This window comes from Lycorma delicatula, chromosome 2 (genome assembly GCF_047948215.1).
Source record: "Lycorma delicatula isolate Av1 chromosome 2, ASM4794821v1, whole genome shotgun sequence".
NCBI classification, from domain to species: domain Eukaryota; kingdom Metazoa; phylum Arthropoda; class Insecta; order Hemiptera; family Fulgoridae; genus Lycorma; species Lycorma delicatula.
Window position 1 is genome coordinate 187,342,513 of NC_134456.1, and position 23,158 is coordinate 187,365,670.

Genomic DNA, 23,158 nt, shown 5'->3' on the forward strand with positions numbered 1-23,158 from the left:
GTTAATAACATAATGTTTAAATACGATTTACAAACTGGAAATTTATGTGGAGTAAGGTAATATCACTTGAATTATTTAAGAAATGTATCATAGAAACGTAATTGTTAGGTTAGGCTGTAACTTGCAGTATTGTCGCGTTTGTGAAAAACATTACAATATTTTTAAATCAGTTTTTGCTGTTATTTGTTAAAGAAATCGTTTAACTACGTGAAATTGTGATGACTCTTTTTAAAGCGATCTTTTAATTTTAAGTTTTAAGTAATATACGTTCGCGTGAAATCGCGTGGTGGTTATTACGACTTTGAGATAAATATTTATCAATACCAGAGGGAACGTTTAAAAGAGAAAGTTTTATTTTAATCGTGGAAGCGATACAAAAAAGAGGTTGATACTAAATTTTCATTTACTTAAAAGAAAATCGAAATTGAAAGCACTATAGCCTAACTGAGATATCACACCAAAATTTTTACTTTCAAAAACGAACTATTTAAGCAATCTCGAAAAGCATAATAACTTTGAGATTCCAACGTTATATTAAAGGTTTTGAAGTAAATGGTTATCTATAAAGAGAAAATATTCTGACGATACTTTTTCCGTAGGGGAGAAAAGAGCTCCGCCAGCCGTCGCCAGGCTCGCTCTGACAGCAAATTCGGGGCTCTCACCCGCTAAAAAACCTCCCCCTCCAGTCACGCAGGGGACAGACCTAATCCACATAATATATACACTGCTCCTGCGCAAACACCAGGGCGCTCTTATCACCGAATTAGAATAGCCATAGCGACGTCCCCAGGGGATCATCGGCGAACGACGACTTCGAGGAGCCCCCGCCGCCAACCCCCTCAGGCTGGCCGTCCAGCATCAGTCGCTCTGCCTCAGGTCAACTACAGACTTCCAGCCTGTCTGCCCCTCTTCTATGCTGCCTTGTTTCTAATTATAGCTGACACCGCAGTCGTTACTCTCGTCCAAACATCTCTGTCACCCAACATCACACTTACGACATTATCCACATTTACTGCGCCGTGACCCACCATGGCGGCCCTCAAGTCTCTCCACCTCGGGCAAAAAAACACTATGTGTTTAACGAATCTTGCTGCCAACAACCATAGCAGCATATCGTGGTACTCCTACTCATACGGTACAGGTAATCTTGAAAGCATCCGTGCCCTGATAGAAACTGAGTGAGGTTGTAATTGTATCACTGCGCTTCCACTCTACCCAGCTCCTGACATCACTGATGACCCGGTGTGTCCACCACTCGTCTCCACCGCATTCCACCGGTCGTTCCAAGTCCTAAACATCTCGTCGACAGCTACTTTCCTCTCACTCCCCAAAGCAATATAATGTCTCATCCTGGCCTGCAGGTCAATCGGTAGCAGACCAGCTATGACTGACGCCGCAGTAGTCTCCGGTACCCTGCGATAACCCGCAGATTGAGCCGTCGTTGTTGGCACAACAACCTTCTTCTGTTGCGTGCCCTATCAAGAGAACCAACCCAAACAGACGCCTTATGCAGCACTACTGAAGAGTATACACTGGACAGTATCCTCCTATTCGCTGTCCTGGGGCCACCGATATTGCTTATCAACCTTGTCAGTGCTTGGACAACCTGCTCGCCATTTCTCAACATGTATGGAGAAAGACCTATGCCCATCCATCCAAACCCCCCGATACTTCCCCACCGGGCTGGGGTACCCAAACGTTTCACCCACCCGGATCCGAAGAGGACTCAATCTCCGGTCCCCATTCATCACAACGACCTTCACTTTATCATCTGCCATCCTCAGCCCATTGGTGGTCAGCTATCCCTTCACCAAGTCCATCGCCTCCTTTCCCACAGCCATCAGCTCGTCATCGGATTTACTGACTAAAACCAAATCGTCTGCAAATGCCACTGGTGTGACCTTCTCTGGATACTCCTGTCGTAATACTACATCAAATGCTATGTTTCACAAATCTGTACTCACGACGGATCCATGAGGAACACCCCTTTCGACAGAGAACCTTTCTTCTCCCACCTCAGAATTTCCGATCACGTAGCTGTCTCTGAAATACTCCTGTATGACTCTCCTTAGGTACGTACACATTGATCCGCATGTAGCCCTCCAGAGGCCTTAATTTCTTCACTTAATCTTCCCAGCAGCATCCTCTCAAATAATTTGGCGAAGCAGTTCATAGGAATAATGGTCTATAAGCCGTCGGAGGACTCAGACATCTTACCTGCTTCTGCAGCATAACCAACCTCGAACCCTTCTATTCCTCAGGTATCCACTCGTTGATGTGTTCATGGTCTGTAAGACCTTGTTCGGCACGGTCTCTACTGTGGTCTTCACAACCTCAGGAGGAATCCCGTCCAGTCCCGGACTCTTGCCACCCTTAATAGTTCTGGCAGTAAATTACTGAGGGTGAATGGGACGACTTCCTCCGCCGCCACCACCTCCTTCCTGAAGGTGTCCCTGCCTAGTGGAAACAGCTCTCTAGCACTTTTCACCAAATCTCCTTTAGATAAGACCGATAACCTCTTTCTGAATTTCTTCATCATGATCCGGTACGCATCGCGCTAGGGATCGTCGTCAACCGACTCGCAAAATTGTAACCACTTTCTTTTCTTGACAACCGCTATACCGTTCTTGTACTCTCTTCTGAGCGTTCGATGTCAATGCAGCTCATTATCTAGCTCCACACCCCGTCACTGCGCTCGTTGGAAATGTCGCCGACTAGCCACACACCTTCTTAGAACTGCCAGGTTAGGAGTCCACCAGTAAACTCCTCAGCGACAAGGGACCGTGTCCTTAATGACACCAGTTTCTCTGTCCGCTCAGTAAATCACATCAGTTAAGACGTTCGGGTCGTCTATCTCGTTTTCCTTGAATCCAGCTCCGACCACTGCCCGAAATTGCTCCACTCTAATATGATTGAAGCGGGTTCTCCTCATACTCGTTGGTCCTTCCATAACGACTCCGACAACCTCATATATTATCAGGCGATGATCAATGAGCGACTCCTCCTCCAGGATCCTCCAACCCGTAAGCTGCCGTACACACCTCATGCTTACAAAAGTCAGGTCCGGGGTAGAAACTCCCCGACCCCCCCCCCCCCTTACAAACGTCCGTTCTCCACACCAGTTCATGCAATGGAGGTCTACTCAGACCATCGCATCCTCCAGAACGCGGCCTCTTCCATCTTCAACCTGGCTCCCCCAAGTCCTGAATTTTGAATTGAAATCACCTCTAACTAGGATATATTTCGCTCTCCACCTCCCGATGTCTCTGTCCAAGTCGTCCACCAGTCTTTTGAAGGCCGTCAGGTCAATATTAGGGGACAGGTAAACACTATACACCACCAGCCTCGCTAGCACGGGATCGTGCTATGTATGCGTAGCACGATACCGATCCCGTACCATGCACCGCAGTAATCGTAGAGACCACTAGTACTGCCGTACCTGCATTTGCCGCCACAGTCCATTGGTGACCTCGACTGTCCTCCGATCAGGTTCACTGACCACAATAATGTCGCTGTCTAGCCGAGCAGCCACTTCCTAGCATGCATCCATGGCCCTGCGGCTCCGATTAGTTTAAATTGTAGAACACGAATCAGCGGGCTGATTTTTCGTCATGGCAGCCATCACCCACCTCCGACACATGACTTCACTGCCCGCTACGTTCCCTTCACGTTGTCGACACTCACTTCTCTTATGGCCTTTGCCATTGCACCGAAAGCAAAGGTTAGAAAGGTCCGGGCTCCCACACTTCGCTACGACCTGCCCACTCTCTCCACATCTATAACACTTCATCTCGGCTAATGTCTCCACCGATGCACATTCTAAATTATAAATAAAAAATTGATAAAATCAAAAACTTTTTTAAAAAAATTGAAATTTTTTTCTAGGTACATGGATTAGGCCTACTGTGGATACTACATTAAAAAGAATATTCCCAGATTTTGAAAACAAAAACAATTATTATTATTAGTGATTATTTTAGTTTGAAAACTTATTGTTTTGTTTGAAAACAAAACAAAAACAAAACATCACTAAAATAATCTAACTGATTTGGCGACGTGTTTTTAATATTAAATAAATATTTAAATTTGAGAGATGCTTAGAGAATGGAATATAACTCTCATACTAAGTACTTTTTATTGTTTAATATAAAACTTGGAAAGTATTATTTTACACTAGAGAATTATTTTTACACTGTTGAGCACAGCCAATCTTATTTTATTTCTTTTAAGTAATGATCAGGCTAAAACTGATTTGTATGAAAGCTTATCAGTACGATAGAGAAATTTTATTTATCCACAAATGTTCATTACAAAATACGTTAATAAATTTTTTCTGTTCTCCGGTGCTTAAAAAAATAAAATTTAAGTGTACTAATATTCGTTCTTGTTATTGTATGGAAATGAATTTTATACATATTTCCTAGCTGTGTTACCGCTAAATGTACATATGATTAGAATATATATAAAAAATCCGTACTACGCGTAGATTCATATGAAATATAGTTTGTGTGAAAAATAATTTAATGGTACTCGACCTACGTAGTTCAAAATGTCTAACTGCAAAAATTCGTCAAATTGTAGTGCAAAGCTAATAAACCCGTATACGGTGATCATTAATAAATTCTGAATTATGGAAACAAACTGTTAGAGTTAACAAATACACAAATGTTAAAAAGAAATTAATAATAATGCTATTATTCAAATTTGATTGTTAGCATCAAGCTGAAAGTAAAAATAAAATTTTACAGAAAAGCATAGTTTCTAAAGTATATTTTAAAGTTATTTATTATTTTATTAAGTTTTTTTTAAGGTAGTTTTTTTTTAAATCTTCGTCAAACTAAATATTTTTCTCTTAAAGCTTTGTAATATAATTGAATTGAAAATAAAATATCAATAAACTTGATTAATATAAGGCTGGGTTTTTTTAAACCGCATTTATATTTTCAAAACACGACATATTCTTACTACGTCAATTATTTGGACAAGAAGGTAGTTTTTTTTTAAATCTTCGTCAAACTAAATATTTTTCTCTTGAAGCTGTGTAATATAATTGAATTTAAAATAAAAAATCAATAAAATTGAATAATATAAGGCTGGGTTTTTTTAAACCGCATTTATATTTTCAAAACACGACATATGCTTACTACGTCAATTATTCGGAAAAAAACGTAGTTTTTTTTTTAAATCTTCGGAAAACTAAATATTTTTCTCTTAAAGCTGTGTAATATAATTGAATTGAAAATAAAAAATCAATAACATTGATTAATATGAGGCTTGGTTTTTTTAAACCGCATTTATATTTTCAAAACACGACGTATTCTTACTACGTCAATTATTCGGACAAGAAGGTAGTTTTTTTTTTTAAATCTTCGTCGAACTAAATATTTTTCTCTTAAAGCTGTGTAATATAATTGAATTGAAAATAAAAAATCAATAACATTGATTAATATGAGGCTTGGTTTTTTTAAACCGCATTTATATTTTCAAAACACGACGTATTCTTACTACGTCAATTATTCAAACAAGAAGGTAGTTTTTTTTAAATCTTCGTCAAACTATATATTTTTCTCTTAACGCTGTGTAATATAATTGAATTTAAAATAAAAAATCAATAAAATTGATTAATATCAATCTGAGTTTTTTTAAACCGCAATTATATTTTCAAAACACGACGTATTCTTACTACGTCAATTATTCGGACAAGAAGGTAGTTTTTTTTTTTAAATCTTCGTCATACTAAATATTTTTCTCTTAAAGTACAAGCAAAATATAAATTGCATTTAATTTAAGATACTTAATTTAATAAGTTTATTTTAGATTGCATTTGTCAACTAATAAATGTACTTATGCATTAAATATTTTTCATGAAACTATTACATTTATTTTTTTTTCTTTTACTTTTTTTTAATGACAGTTTAATGTACATTATCTACATAAAACAATCTTAAAAGGTAACACCGTATTTCTTGATAACTAAAATAAAATGGAACTCTTCGCTCGACGTCTGTATTCATTAAATGTTGATGTAGCAAATAAAAAGAAGATAAAATAATGGAAGGACAAATATATTCTGATTTTAGTTCCAAACTGACCGTTTGCAAACAACAGGCGGAGAAAAAGTTTACAGCAGACACGCACTGTGACAGCGGTCTATAACTAATAATTATTTAAATGTCTATTTAGATAGAACTTCGACATTTTAAGACAACTTAGTTTTGTTTGTTTCTTTCTTTAGTTATTTATTTAAGTATTTACTCAAATACAGTCAGATAAAACGACAAAAGTATTCTTGCCGGTATACACATAAACAAACGTTAGAAGAAGTTTATACTCTTCTAACTTTTTATAATAATAATAACTTTATTATATAACTTTTTATAAGGTAAAAACTTATTCATTTACATTTTTGGACTTGAACTGCATCGAATTATTTGTAAGTATGGCTGAGTTACATTATATTTTTAAAAATAAAAAAATAATTCTGTTATAAATGGTTTACAAACTTTTTTTATTTTTGAACATTTTTTAGTAATCGGCTCGTTCATTTTAAAATTGTTTCTGAAAATTAAATCTTTTTACAAAAGTCAAAATATTAAAAATATTTTTAATAACCTAACTCGCCACACAGTTTTCTTGAAGCTCGTGCTAACTTCATAATACTGAGCGTTTCAATAAATATTATTAAATAATCAAATTGACTTTATAGAAAAGTTTCATTGTATTTAAAATAAAATAATATTTTAAACAAAACTTTAATCATGATTGTTGAGTATTTAAAATAAAATTACGACTGATCCGTTGAAGTTATTCATATGAAATAACAAATGTAATAGTAACATTTCATACGAAATGTTTGTAATAGACCATAACAGACAAAAACAAATGTTTATTCTGCTAAATTCTTCATAACACGTAGTTTAAATGTTAACTCAGATAAATCAGAATTTTTTATATTTGTATTTTGATTAGAAAGCCTAACTTTACGTAACAGACACCGGTCATTAATCTAGTTATTCAGCCGCTGGACCATCAAAGCAGATTACGCAGGTTAGTTCAAAGGCAGCTCCACTCTACCAAATTATACAAAGTACGCACTCGTTCTATAGGTCCCGGCATCCTCATCACGAATGTAGTACGGTTCAAGCTTCATTCATAAAATTCAAAATGAGGAAGAAGGAGAATAATTTTAAAACTGTTTTTATTTAATATTATTATTTTTTAATTTTAATACGATGTTATACACTAAATAGAGATCCTATTTAAGACTTGTCATATCGCATACCTAGATTAATAGTTCCACAACTTAAAAATTGCACTTTTGAGTTATCGAGCTTTGAGTATATTAAGAGCACAGCTCTAATGTTAAAACTTATAATTTTGATATTTTTCGTATTGTTCTAAGTTTGTGTTTGGCGTGTAGCTTATTTATGTTAATAATAATGATAAAACAAACTTCAATATTTATTAAAAATGAATAAAATTAAACTGTGGCATATAGCTGTATTTATGCGAAAACAACATAGCCACATCTTGATTTATGGCAGTTTTACAATAGATTTTGTGTTCCATAAACCTAGAGCATTGATTCTCAAACTTTTTTGCCCACCACCCATATTGAGAATCAAAACTTTTCTAGCGCCCCCCAAAATTTTTAAACTTAGCATCTGTTAAAAATAATAATTGGAATTGCTGTTTTTGAGATGCACGCTTAAAAACTTCAGTTGCAATTATTGTATTTAAACGTGGCACATCATATTTCTGAGTTGAAACTTACATTTTAAATGAGATCAATCGAAATGCATATTTAATCATATTTTGAAGTATTTTTATTAAAATTGCTTTCAAAAAAATTACAATTGTATCTATATAACAACAACAACGATAGCATATTCAATATAACAATACGATAATTAAAACAAAGATTGCAATTTAAAAAATACACTTACATTAATGTGAAGGATGAATATGATGTGCTTTAACGAGTTTGTTAATATCTGGCTCAATTTACTTAAAATGAGCCGTAAGTCACCGTGTTCGGTAACATGCGGCAATTTCTTATTTTTTGTTAGCAACGTTGCTACAGCACTAAATCCACGTTTAGACAAATACGACGATGGGAATGCTATCAGAATCGTTGAACAATCGACCATAATCTAGAGTACATTTGCGGGATTGGCTTTTGCAGCCAAAATTCTCGGTAGCCATTCTTGAATTTTATTTTTATTTTTTCCTATGTTGTTAATTCTATAAGTTGTACTTCTAACTGGGATGATCCTGCTGCGTTGTCCATATCAATATTTAGTACGGACATGGACAATACCCTGCGATCTGGTATGTCCATATTTAAAATGTCCTGGAATCGTTCTTTGAAATCACCGTGGAGGTTCTCAAAATGTTGGGTTTACTGCCAACATGATCTTGAACTAAGCTGAGAACTAATGTTGCAGTATCGATCTTTAAAAATTTCAGTACCTTGGCACAAAATGAACAAAAGACAAAATCTTCAACGCTACGTTAAAGAACTCACAATTTGTCATTAAAGTTAGATCAGCTAGATCAGAACCTTTTAATTTCCATTTTATTTGTATCAATACGTTACTTAGATCGGGAGATATGCAGCATTAAAGACAAAAGTGGCATTTTCTCTTTAAAGTGGAATATTTCGGTTCAGAAAACTCGTAGAGAGATATACAAAAAAATAAGTTATAGCTAATAACTTAAGCTTTTAAACGATTTGAATGCAGTTTACTGAAAACATTTCGTTTCCTCCATGCACTCGATGAAAAATGAAGAAAAACTTTCAAATTTTTAAAACTTTTCTTCTCACTGATTTTTTTTTTTAATTTGATGATTTTTGAAATCTGAAGTATACTGTAAAAAAGTAGAATATTCAAGCTTTAATTTTTCTTTTATTCGTCTCTCTAAGCCTCTTGGTTGCAGAGTTAAAGTAGTTTGATAACTCAAAATATATAGTATTGATTTAAGAAATTTAAGAAAACATTCCTTTCTCATCAATATGAGTGCTGTTTGCTAAATCGTAGCATTATTGCATTGTCTTCATTAAAGTTTTGTAAAAAAATATAACAGCATATTTTTCTTTTGTAAACCAAAAAAAAGAAGAAATTTAGTACAAAATTAGTACAATAATTTAGAGCAAATCAAGTTTTAAAATATGGTATTCATAATATAATTATTATTTTTTTACTTATGGCACTGTTGTTCTAGGAGTGCGATAGAATCGAGATTTCTGTAGTTAATTTATTTTCGTTTACTCTAACATTGGTTCTTAAAGTACACGCAAGAGATGCTTCTTTATCAATAGCCGTCGACATATTTATCTCATAATCATTGTTTGTCAATGATAAATCGCAAGAAATTTCATATTTCTAGCAGAAATTAGCTATTTCTATTAGATAATAAATTTGAAAATTTTAATTATTCTCCTATGAATATCTGGAAGTTTCTAGATATCCCGTTAAGATTTCTGGATACGGAGCCCGTAGACAGACGCGACCCTTTTTCGTGACGTGTGATTGAAGTGTAGTCTTGTACAGAATCAGGAAGATCATACCTGAGACGCGTAGTTAATTGAAACCCTACAACCAAAGTAAACCGGTATCCACGATCTAGTATTCAACCCAAATAAAGGCAACCACCTTTATTAGAATTCGAAATCGAGAGTAATCAATTTCAAAATCAGCTGATTTACGACGAATTTTACCACTAGATCAATCCAGTGGGTTAAAAAAAACAAATTTATTATATTTTTTGTTAGTAATATATTAATAAAAAAGCAAAATAAATAAAAGAAAAAATTCAGTCAACAATCATAAATAACTATGTTAAGAGAAAATTCAATAAGCTCGGTGATGTGATGACTTGCAAAATTTGACCAAGCTGAAACGACTATCTTTCTCGGTCCAGCCGATAATATGGGAATTATAACATTTATTAATAATAGTATAGTAGACTTAATGGTTTTTTGTTCATTGGCTGTTTACATTATATCAGTATAAATAGTAGTAGCAGAGAGACGAGTTTTGCCACTAGACCAACTACACAACATACAAATAACACACTTATTTTATATATCATACTGTTTACTTCTTAATAAATACACACTCAGAGCTGGTGAAGGTAATTTAAGAACTTTTTCTTCAACGAATATCATTTTGTTTTAAATAATTCCTATATTCAATATTAATTATTCTAGAACGAGGAAAATTGCTATATTACTAATTCAACAACCTGATCATCTCATGTCGGGATTAAAACTGAAACCAAACAAATTTACTTTTGCAAATTATGAAATTACGTTTATTTCAAAATAAAATACAAGTCAAGAATTGCTAGAATGATTTTTTTAAATATACTGTTGTTTCATCTCCAATGCAAGGTAAGAAACTATTTAAAAAAAAAAAACAAATTTAATATTTTTTTCATACTCATTATCATTGAAATAAAAATATTCAGTACATTTTCCTTTTGCACCCGCCTTTTCATAAGGGAAAATATGAGATAGGAAAGGAAAAAAGAAGACTCACTGAATGTACTATGAGCAGATGTGAGATACAAATATTGCAGCTGAAGCGAGTCTAAGTAATGGTATGAAACTGCGAATGCGTGCGAGTGTGTTCGGTAAAGGGAATTTTGACTTCCGCATAACCCAAATCATGTATAACATGTAAAAAATATCATATGTCCAGGAAGTTAGTTACCAGGAGTAACTAACTCCTGGTTAGTTACCAGGAAGTCCATTACAGAACAGAATTAAATAGTACTTTATTATCCCTTAATAATAAACATATATCACTTAATACTGAAATAAAAGTTTAAAAATAAACAGTAGTCAGATTACTTTTGTAACCACGTTTAACTTTGAATATACCTATGAAATATCAAAACGAAAGTTAAGGGTATAACTTCAAACGTTTATATCAGTTCGGAAACCACCAAACTGACGTCGGTATTCAGGCCGTTACCTCTGTTTAATTGGAAGAAAAGAATTTCTGAGCCCTTAATACACAAAACAGTAATTTCTGAATACAATTAACTAACTTTAATCATATTACTTTCTTCAGCACAAATTAAAGTTTTTTAAAAAAGTTGATCCGACTGCAAGAAAAGTTCTAGAAAGTAAAAAATAATAATTTTTCAGTATTTTTAAAAATTTTTAGTTTTAAAAAAAGTTGACTTTAAATTAAAAAACAGTTGTTAGTCACTTACCAATCCTGAATTGGGCCAAAAATAGAAAAATTATAGGAGAAATCAAATAGCTAGAACTTTACTTATTTATTTTTGCCAGTACAGGCTAATCCGTCCATTTACAATTAATGATGGAAGACACGTTTTTAAAGCATGAAAAATGTCAAACCTGATCGAGATTTGAACCTAGAACCTTCCGCATGAGATGGAGAGACGCGACCACTTCTGTCGTCGACCTTCCACGATGGAGGTCTTAATTTTAATCTTTCACATTATCCAAAATGATTTATTTCATGTCTTATTTAAAAAAAAATTAAATTATGGTTATTTTTAATGGGTGGTGATCATTCAAATATTTGTTGAAAATCATGTTAAAAACTGATATGAAAAATATTATATTACAAGCTATCTAATTATAAAATGTTCATACATTTTAAAAAGGAATAATAAACCTACTAGGTTAGTCTAGATGTTAAAACTCGTAAATCAGCTGATTTCGAAGTCGAGAGTTTTAAAATTCAATCCTAATTAAGATAGTATGTTTTTATTCGGATTTGAATATTATTTCGAGTTCTTTGGTGGTTATGTTTCAACTACCCACTTGTCTCAGGAATGGTCAGCCTGAATCTGTTCAAGACTGCACTTTACCGGTACGTTCACACAGATGTTGATGAGTCAGTAATGATTTTAATTGTTGATCCGACTACAAAAAAAGAAAAGAATTATAAACCAACGAATTTAAAAAAAATTATTATAATCAAAAAAGTCATGTTTTCTAATTGTGCTATTCTCGAAACTGTGAACCGTTTAATTACTAATTTAGTTTGTAAAATGTCAATTATTGTTATTTATAAATTTACCGATTTATACTAACTTTCATAAATTTTTTTAAAGAAATTTTAGTTTACCTTAAATTACTTGTCTATCTTAATTTTCATTTTATCGATTCGTAGTTTTTTTTTGATTTCTGTTGCAATTTATTTTTTCATTGTTATGTTTAATAAACGTACATTTTAAAAATATTTCTTATGGAAAATATTGTTAAGGAGCATTACAACATTTAATTTAAAAAAATAGTTTTTAGGCACTTTTATTTTCAATTGAATTTTATAAATTTCAAATAATTTTAGTCATCACATGACTGAGAATGAGTTATTTTATATATATATATACGAGGTGCGACAATAAAGTAATGAAACTGATTTTTCTTTGCAAGATGTGGCAACCCTGCAGCTTGCGTAGGCACACCATCTTTGACCTTGGTCTATAAGCTACTTCTAGTCCAAGCGGCACATTGATGCAACTGCTCAGTCGTGAGTTGTGCTGTAATAAGTGAACACGTGTTTGTGTCCCTCGTCACAGCTTTTTGGACATCTTGTGTTGTTTGAAAATGGTGACAGAGCAGTATGGGATGGCGCATTATCGTGATGCAGAATCCAATTATCAGCAATGTTGGCACGGACACGAAGAACTCGTTTACGAAGTCTTTCTAAAATTTCTTTGTAGAAATATCGGTTAACTGTTTGTCCAGGAGGCACCCACTCTTTATGAACAATTCTCTTGGAATCGAAGAAGCACACAAGCGTGCATTTCACTTTTGACTTTGACATGCGAGCTTTTTTTGGTCTGGGTGATCCCATTGAGCACCATTGCGAACTTTGGCATTTTGTCTCTGGATCGTATTGAAAAAACCAACCTTCATCACCATTGATAACACGGCTCAACAAATCTGGATTGACTTCCGTTTGGTCTAACAGATCGGCTACCACATTTTTCCGTGTTTCTCGCTGTTGTTGTATGAGATTTTTTGGGACCATTTTTGCACAAATCTTTCTCGTACTAAGATCTTCAGTTAATATTAGACGAACCGTTTCTCGATTGATGTCGAGTTCTTCTGCAATCATTTTCACGGATAATCTTCGATCAGATCGTACGATTTCACGCACCCTGGTCAAGTTGACATCTGTCCGTGAGGTTGATGGTCGTCCACTGCGGTCTTCATCTTCAAAATTCGTTCTGCCTTCACTAAAAATTTTATGCCACCGAAAAACTTGTGCTCTTGACATAACCTCCTCTCCAAAAGCCTTCTGAACCTTACCGTAAGTTGTCATCGCGTTTACACCCGATTTAACGCAAAAAAAAATGGCATACCGTTGCGCAATAATTTGCGGTTTCATTTCTGTGACGAGAGACACAAACACGTGTTCACTTATTACAGCACAACTCACGACTGAGCAGTTGCATCAATGTGCCGCTTGGACTAGAAGTAGCTTATAGACCAAGGTCAAAGATGGTTTACCTACGCAAGCTGCAAGGTTGCCACATCTTGCAAAGAAAAATCAGTCTCATTACTTTATTGTCGCACCTCGTATATATATACACACACTCGTATATTTTAAATCTTTTATATTTATTTGAAAGATTCTACAAAAAAATTCAGGGTGTATGATAAGATGAAAAATTTCTAAGTATTGCAAAGATGGAATGTTCAATGCGTTTTGATAAAAATCAAAAAGGTAATGCAGACAAACTTAAATAGAACGCTACTGAAATTGAAAGCTAGGGCCGACTGGAATTTGGTAATATGCATTACTTTTTTATCCCTAATTTTCTCCGATTCTCTCCACTACCAACTGAAATTCCTCTGCAAAAAATATAATCATCGAAATTACTACGTATAATGAAAAATAAGGCTTTAAAATTCAGTACAATATTTATTCGTATCGCATTGAAAGTTTCTTCCTTTTTTAATCAAGTTAAAAATATAATTTTTTTTTTGTTAAATTAACCGAAATCATCTTCAGTGACTTAATGTAAATAGATTTAATGTTCACGGACGTCCAAAGATAAAAATTCTTAATATATAAGAGAAAAAATTCTAAAAATCTTTTCAATGAAAGTTTTTTTCTAATTTTATTTATTTTAGTTGTCCAGTACAGATAGCCTAAAATACATTATTTTATTAAAAGAGAAAAAATCATTAAAATTATGAAATAACTTGAAAAAAACAGAATAAATTTTGTTTTTTTTTATTTAACTTCCGGGACCACCGTTAGGTATTGCTTCAGAGGATGAGATGAATGATTTGTAGCGTATGTGAAAATGCCATGCCTTAGCGGGATTCGAACCCGGGACTTCCGGTAGAAAGGCCGAGACGTTACCACTCGCACCACTAAGGCCGGCAAAATAATAAATTAATAAATGAATTTTTTACATCTTCAACTACCCCAATACAATTTCCATTCAATTTATTTGTGTATCAGTTACATTTAATAATTAATTAATTTTTTAATATTACTTGTATATACGAGTATTATAAAGTAAAATGTAACCAGATTTCTTCTTTCTCTAAGATTTTGTTATATATTTTTTAACATCCTCACTGATATGCCGATGCGTGATGGCCGTTCACTCTCAGTCGCTTAAAGTAAACCATAACATGGAATAAAGAAATTTCGTAGTTTGTGCAGATGATTGCTACTAGACGACCGAAACAGGATACGAACAATTAGAGGTGATCGACCGTTCACTTTCACTTCGCAATTTTTAAATACCCGTTAACTCTATATCGGATTAACAGGATTTTTTCTAAATCTCTTAATCCACGTCGGATTAATGAACACTTTTGTCTAGTTACTAGTACCTCACTTTATATTTTTATTTCAAAATCAAGAGAAAGGATTTAAAAAAGAATCCCGTAAAATGTCTTGAAACTTTTATGCGATCTTATACGATATGTGAAAAAAAATTATCAATGTAAATGTTTTCCTTTTTGTACAATATTGCCATTACGAACTTAATTTAACAACCAGTTAATTTCATTTACTATTCTGATTTTTACACCACTGATACATTTATATTTATATATAAATTATATTCTACATTTTCCACGATTAATTCAAACTAAATAATTTTTATTTTTAAATACAGGAAAATGACAAATATTGTTGGAAGCTTAGACGTGCGTTCCTTCAAGGTGATTGGTTTGTGGCAGTTCATTATTTCATCAAGGAATGGTCAGCAATCTTACAATGCCAAGTACTTCGTGTCAGTGAACGTTCTATTGATGAGCTTGTTCTTACCGTACGTGTTAACGCAATTGTACGGTTCTTTTCGATTTTGTTATGACTTCGTCACGCTTTTGGAAAAATTAGCTGTAGATATCACGTTAGTTGAATCAGCTATAAAATTTTTCTATTGTTGCACCCAACGTCGGTATCTTGGAGATCTTTCACAGGTTAAATATGTATATTTCTAAATAGTAAATTCATTTTAATTTATTTTATTTTTAATATGATAATTTACAGAGCCAATTTTCACGCTAATGAAAAAATAGCGTACAAACCCAGTGAATCATAGTTAAGTTTTAATTGGTTATCTGTATTGTTCACTTTCTTTGATGAGAATGAAATGACATTTAGAAATAAAGATTAAAACAAATATTTTACGCCAGAAAGGCAATAAGTAGTAAAAAACGGTTGGCCAAAATTAGGCAGCGCACTGCATTACCAGCAGCAGCGCACAATAACAATTACAAGCCTTTTTTATAAAATGACTGTTTTCGGTACATTCGTATTACAAATTTTCTTAGTCATTTAACCGAAAGGAACATATCAGTGTTTTTAATATTTCAAAATAATCTTTTATTATCTAAACAGCAGTTTATTAAGGACCGTTAATTGGAAAACCGCAGGATTTAAACCCAAAAAACTAAACTAAGAAAATGAGAAAATATAAATTAATATACAATCAATAAGACATAATTTAGAACTATTTTTGAGTTTAACTCGAACGTAAATTCGATTTAGCAAAGAAAGTAGTCAAGAAGGGAAATTTTCATTTGTGTTTTTAATAAAAACACTAAAAAAATCTCATTCTACCCATACTTCACCATTAAAGATATTATAGGAATAACAATTACACTAATATATTCACAATAATAATCAATATAAATCCATTCCTACTATAAATCCAACTATAATTCCAACTATAAATCCAGAAAACTTCACACCCGCAAACCGAATAAGTACCCACCCCCATATAAATTTAATAACCAAAAAAAGGTCAAAGGAAAAAAACTTTAACGTAAATACAAACTATCTAAATAATCTACTTACAATCAAAAACCAGAAATCACAAAAATCATTAACACGCTCTTATGATTAATCGCTTAAATCATAACAATATTTGTTATTGTTATTACTGTAGAGATCTCTTTTTTATTATTTTTTTTGTTTCATTCCTTGTTTTTTCACATTTTTTGAAAAAAAATTTAAGTATTGTTTAAATTAAAAGAAAAGCGATTGGGAAATAATTTAACACTACCCTCAAGTTTGTTTCAAACTCATAGTGTACCAATATATATATAGTTGTGATTAATTAAAGTTATTGAACACCGCAAAATTGCTTCCTGCAGTACTAGAGCTTGTAACAAAAAGTTGTCATAGATTTTAAGTTTTTAAATAAAATTTTTATTCATTTTAATTTATTAAAGATTAAACTATTCTAGTTGTTATTGATGATTTTTTTACATTTATTTTTATTAACTTCAAATTCTTTGTTCAAAAAAAACGTATATGTTTAAAATATCATACAGATAAAGCTATTTTATTTAATATTTATTTTATATTCAAATGCAGCGTTTCGTAAATATCGTATTCATTTATTTCACATACGTTTTCTTTTTTGGTTATGTGATTGTTCACTAAATTAGAAAGAGATTAATGAGTATGTCAAATGGAATATTCCTGTTAAAACTAAGAAATTAATTAGAAGTCAAAACTTTTTTTGTAAATTTTTACTTTCCTTTTGGAGTAGAAAATCACATTATTAAAAAATAAAGAGAAAAGATCCTCCTAGCTTTAATAATATATATATATATATATATATATATATATATATATATTTTTTTAAATTACTTTTACTTTTTGTAGATTGATACAGCTGTCGACTACTTCTCCTCACCCAAAGTAATCCTCATTCTTTGCAAATCTGCTATAGACAGGTTCCTATTCTCAATCACTTATTTTACATCATCCGTTCAGCTGCTACTCGAGTACTTCTCTAAGCAGGTGTCAACTATAATAAATCTTTAATAAACTTTGCGATCCACTTTATTCGTACGATCAAACTATTATAAACGTCAATTTAAAAAAAAATAATATCTACAAAATTTTGGAATAAATTAGTAAACAAGTCTGTTTCAAAAATCGTTTAAAAAAATTCCACTTAAAATTTAAACCTAGAAAACCATTTCAATTATTAAACGGTCATCATCGTAGACACTACGGAAAATAGAAAAAAAGATATGAAAAAAGTAAATAAAATATAAAAAGTAATAAACTGTATCATTTAACAAATAAACAATAATTACGAAATACTATAAATCAAAGTTTTTTAGCCGTTTTTAGAATAAGAATTAAAAGCAAAAATTATAAATAATTACAGTTGTCGTTCTAGACAAATACATCTTCCGGCCTGCGTTTTATGTATCTGAGATTCATCGATATTATTCTTCGAAAATCTGCAAGATCAATGTCGACATATCTCACGCATTACTTTATCAGTTGCTGCAGTTCATTTCGAAAATAAAATTCGTGTACTCTTCTCGGATATTGTTTTAATAGAAATGATTGATTTATCTAATTGTTTTATGCGGTTTGGTTTTGTTAGGAGACCGTAACCTACGATTAATTTTATACTAGCGCTATACACTGACAAAGATTTAACATAGATTTAAGGAAATGACACTTTACAAAGGACGCAGTCCAAGTAGAATACAGAGTAATTAAAGCTTATAATAGACCTTCTCGATAATTTAGTTTTATCATACGGCTCACTCACCCATTCACTCTGAGTAATAACTAAGGAAAATAGTGTAAAAATAAATTGAATTTAAATATTTCATTTTACTTTCCAGGTATTTGAAATAACTTTTATGATTTCTGCAAAACATGACAAAATAACATCGTATGCGATGCTTGTAGATTCATCTCGAAATTTAACAAAGAACATAAATCTATTTATAATAATAATATATACTACGGTCGCTGTATGGAACAGCATTCCGATATTTAAATGTATAATCGAAGATCAATGCACCAGTTTAATAATTATGCCATCATGGTATCCGTTTTCAGTAAATGAGACACCGACAAAACAATTGATTTATATTTCGGAGTTTATAATTATGTGCTATTGTGCTTCATTATTGTACAACGTTAATTGTCTTTTGTTATCGTACGCTAAACTTCTAGCATCACAAGTACGTGTTCTGTCATTAAATCTTTTAAATATTGAACAAAACGCAAGGAAAATAGTTCAAAAAGAGTTTAAATTAGAGAGTAAATCATTATCATACTTTTATTGCCAGAAATTTATTAATAGAAAAATGGATGAGCTTCTGAAAGATTGCCTTTCAGATCATGAAAAGATATTACGGTAAGTACTTCAATATTTATTTTGCGATACTAATTATTATTTTTGTATAGTTGTGGAAATACTAGATTCCGATCACCCTACATCTTAATCGATGAATTAACGCTTAAATTATTTCTTATAATTACCGGAAAAATCGAGGGTAATCTTATATTATAATCAATCAATCTATTATTAAAATGCATAGTTTCATTTCATTATTTAAATCTGCCTTATAAGGAAAAATATCCTTTGTTACATATTTTTAACTCAAAATAAAATAAAAGAAGTCAGGACTTATATTCGTTTTGATAAATCATTTTTTTGTTGTAGTATTATTTAAATTATTTTAAGTAACTGCTATTTTATACTTAAATTACTTTTAATAATAAAGGATTATAAATAAAAATATGATAAATTGTGGAAAAATTAATTATTTGAATTAATTATTATGCAGTATATGTAATATATGTAATTATTATATTTATGTAATTATCTAATAGTATAGTCGTATAATATAGTCTCCTATATATAAATTAATTGATTTATGAATAGGGAGCTCAAAAACCTCTATGGAATTAAATTATACACTGTTTTTAAGTAGAAATTTTTTATTAAAAATATAAACAATCATGAAATAATCGACTGGCCAGTTTTCGAAATTCTTCATCATCCGATATAATTGTTAATGCATCATAAATAAAAAAATAATAAACATTTTAATTTAAGCATGTGTAAATTTCACTTTCCTGATAAATATGAACCCAAATTTTCTACATGCTATACACTGAAACGATAAAGATAGAATTTCTTTAAAAGTTAAAAAAAAATAATCATCAAATAAATGTAATACATCATTTAATAGAAAATTACTTATATATGCATATATACTAAGCACACCCGTCGCGACTTCGTCCGCGTTATATGGTTTCCCGTCGCGGTCACGGCTCGCTTCACACTCCCATCCCGTCTAGCCAGGGGACGCTGCCCCCTGAACCCCCTGTCTTTATTAAACTCATGCTTGTGAGAATAATAATAAATATAGATTATAGTCTGTTCGATTTATAAAAACTATAAGGGTATTGCAATTTCTTCACAGCATTAGTTTGGTTAGAGCTTGAAACTTTGAGTGATCTGAAGAATTCGGTTTTAAAGATAGTAGTTATAGCTGGTTACCCGTCCTTTGGTACAGGTAAAAATGTATTTTACCCGGTTCTTAACGTTACCCCACAAACATCAGTAGGAGATGAACGTACTTCATTTCTCATCTGTGTATTATTTTACATTTTTTGATATTTTTTATTTTGTAGTGAGGTAACCAGACGTAGGTGCAGGTAGTCGCGTTGTACATATAGTAACAGTAACTGTGTTGGTGAACCGCCGCGCCGTATACACTGTCGCACCCCTTTAAAAATCGAAATTCTAAAACCCTCGAAAATGGATTTTAAATATATATCTGAAGAATATCTACACACCTCCAAAAAACAGAGCATCTCCCATCGCGATCAGGGGATATTTAGCCAGTCATGGCTCGTATAGCTCAACCTTCTCTAGTCTGAGGGCTCTACCCTTTGGACCCCGCTGTGCTCATTAAACTCATGTCTGTTACGAATAATAATGAAAAAAATTCAAGTCTGTTCAATTTATAATCAATATCAATGTATCTTAACTTCTTCAGAGCAACAGTTTGGTCAGTACAGGACCAGAATCTTTGAGTGATCTAAGAATATGGATTTCAAAACAGTCGGGCTCTATACTAAAATTATTAGTTATAACTGGTTACCCGTACTTTGCACGGGTGAAAGTATATTTTGTCCGGTTCTTAGTGTTATGTCAAACACCAGTAGGAGGTGACCGTACTACGTTTTTCATTTTTTTTAAATTGTTTAATTATTTCTGTTTTATGTTTTTTAGTCAAGTAATGGGAGGCAGGTGCAGCCAGTCATGTTGTACATACAGTAAGAGTGGTTGTGTTGATTAAGTCACCACGTCGTACACCGTCACACCCCTTAAAAAATTGAAATTCAAAAAACCGGAAAATAGTTTTTAGATATTTAACTGAAAAGTATTTGCAAACCCCAATCAAATAAATATCTCGTTTATTATAGTCGGAAATCGGAAAACTTGCCATCATCTTTCAAATTATTTTCTACTTTTTGCCACCCTTTTCAAGGTTAAATTTTTAAAAAAATCTAGAAATATGTTTAAATATATTTACATGAAAAATACATACACCAAAAATCAGGTGGATATCTTCATTTTTTACCGAGAAATTAAAAAAATAAATATAGCCGGGTTTCAAAAAAGATTAAAATTTATTTTAATCCTTTAAACTCGGAATTTAAAACCTACCTTTTTTAGTTTGCACTTACACCGTAAGAATAACGTGCATACAAATTTCCATCAATTTATCTTCAGTACTTTTTGCTGGTCAAAGCTACTGAAGCTTGAAGATAGCCTGAAAAAACTGCTTGAAAAAGGAGAAGAAAAGTGAAAAAATGTTGAAAAATGATTGAAATTTTTCCCCAATTCAGACTAAACTAAACAAAATATATACTTGATTTGGGCTTGCAAAAACTCTTCAGATAAATATTTAAAACATTTTCTGGTTTTGAATTTCGATATTTTAAGGCGGTGTACGGCGCGGCGGGTCAAAAAGCACAGCCACTGCCACTGTTACTGTATGTGTGACGCGACTGGCTGCACCTGTCTCCGGTTACGCGATTAAAAAACATAAAATAAAAAAAAAGAAAGAGAAACGAAGTACGATCACTTCCTAGTGGTGTTTGTCGGATAACGCTAAGAACCGTGAAAAAATTATTATAGAATTATTATTTATTATACATTTTTTTTACAATCACGGGTTAATAATTATTAATAAAACAATATATTTAAATTAAAAAAAAGTAAAACAAAAGTTGAAGAAAAAAAAGGAGAAGAAGTCTGATTCGAAACGATGTGCCATCCCCTTCAAAGAACTAAATATTTCATTAATTAAAAGTTCATTTGGCTATACGTTTGGAACCAATGAAAATAAGCAAAAGTCTGCAGTTAAAAAAAGTCCAGAATTCAAAATATATGGATTTCCGGTTTTTTTGGACACTTTTAGTTCAGTCGATTGCAATCAAAAGGGAAGGTGAACAAGTAGATGTTACAACAGTCCTATATCCAAAATTTCAACATCTTAAGGGGAATCGTTTTTGAGTTATGCGAGACACGTACGTACAGACGTCACGCCGAAACTAGTCAAAATGGATTCAGGGATGGTCAAAATGGATATTTCTGTTGAAGTCTAAAATCCGAAATTTTTCGCGATCACAATACTTCCTTTATTTCGTACAATAAAATTAAAGGTCGTAATAAAACGAAAATAAAAGCCATTACTCTTTTTACATCAATATTATACTTACCTTCCCAAAAGTCTGAATATTATTTTAATTTTATTTTATATAACATTATTTGTGTGTGTGTGTGTTATTTAATAAATTTAAAAAAAATTAATTAATAATTTGTGTGTGAACAAATTTTTTTTTAAATTGTAAAATATGATCCACTGATAAAAAAAAACGAAAAAATAAATATAGTTTTTTATGTTAATTTTTATCTACAAATTGAAGAAAATAAACTAATTTAGGTGTTGGAAATCAATGAGGTCCATATGACCTCATAAAACAAAAGAGATAGAAGGATAACGCCGAAGCTCAACAACCACGATATCCGACCGCACTTCCACTTAAAACACCGGTACAGTTTTTATGGAATTCAATTTATTAATAAGATTTAAAAGAAATTATTAATTAATTCCGTATTTCATGGCAATTATGTATGCCGCCCTTTTAAACAATGTTACTTTACGATAAACTCTGTTTTATCCAGAGACCAGAGAATTGTTTATCCTATTCTGAATTTTTCAAAGTACGGTAATTTAGGTCACATTAATTGTTAACTTAACTGGATGATATTAATATTGGTAAATCAAAAAGATTTCATGGTTATTGTCATATCTTTAGTTGATAAAAGGAAGCGACTTCAATAAACATGATCTACAAGATATAAACGAAACAGAAATTTAGTCTTTACTTGGTTTATTATTAATCAATAGCTGCTTATTTTTATTTTAATGAAATTTACTGGATATAAAATAAATTAAGAACCTATTTATAAATCGGTAATTAATTATTATTATGACTCAGAATGTAAAAAATGTATCTTTTAATCTAGAGTAAAATAATTGAAACAAAAATCATCCAAAATAGACTAGATTTAATTACATATTTATTTTACTTTCCTGCCTAGCACTATAGCAGAGTTATAGCTATAGAAGGGGAACTATGGTAATCGGTCCAATTTGGGCATATGTGGTTTTCACCGGATCTTTACGTCTTGACACCTAATGAACCCAAAAAACCGGATGGAAATTTTCCGGGTGTTCGTAAGTATGTGTGTGTTCGGTGTTTTTTGTCGCTGCCTAAATCACCTTATATCGCAAGAACCAGTCGACCGATTTTGACCAAACTTGGTCAGATTATTTCTATAT

The 23,158-nt window shown here is 32.1% G+C and overlaps 1 protein-coding gene across 1 annotated transcript in view; it reads left to right on the plus strand.

Annotated features, from left to right (window-relative positions):
• The first annotated feature begins 15,139 nt into the window (after nt 1-15,139).
• Nucleotides 15,140-23,158, plus strand: part of LOC142320337 (odorant receptor 2a-like) — a 30,508-nt gene continuing 22,489 nt past the window's right edge. Inside the window, exons 1-3 of the mRNA XM_075358043.1 lie at nt 15,140-15,442; nt 18,125-18,534; nt 18,592-18,645. Of these exons, the coding sequence (XP_075214158.1) occupies nt 15,140-15,442; nt 18,125-18,534; nt 18,592-18,645 (767 nt within the window). The remainder of the gene's footprint in view (nt 15,443-18,124; nt 18,535-18,591; nt 18,646-23,158) is intronic.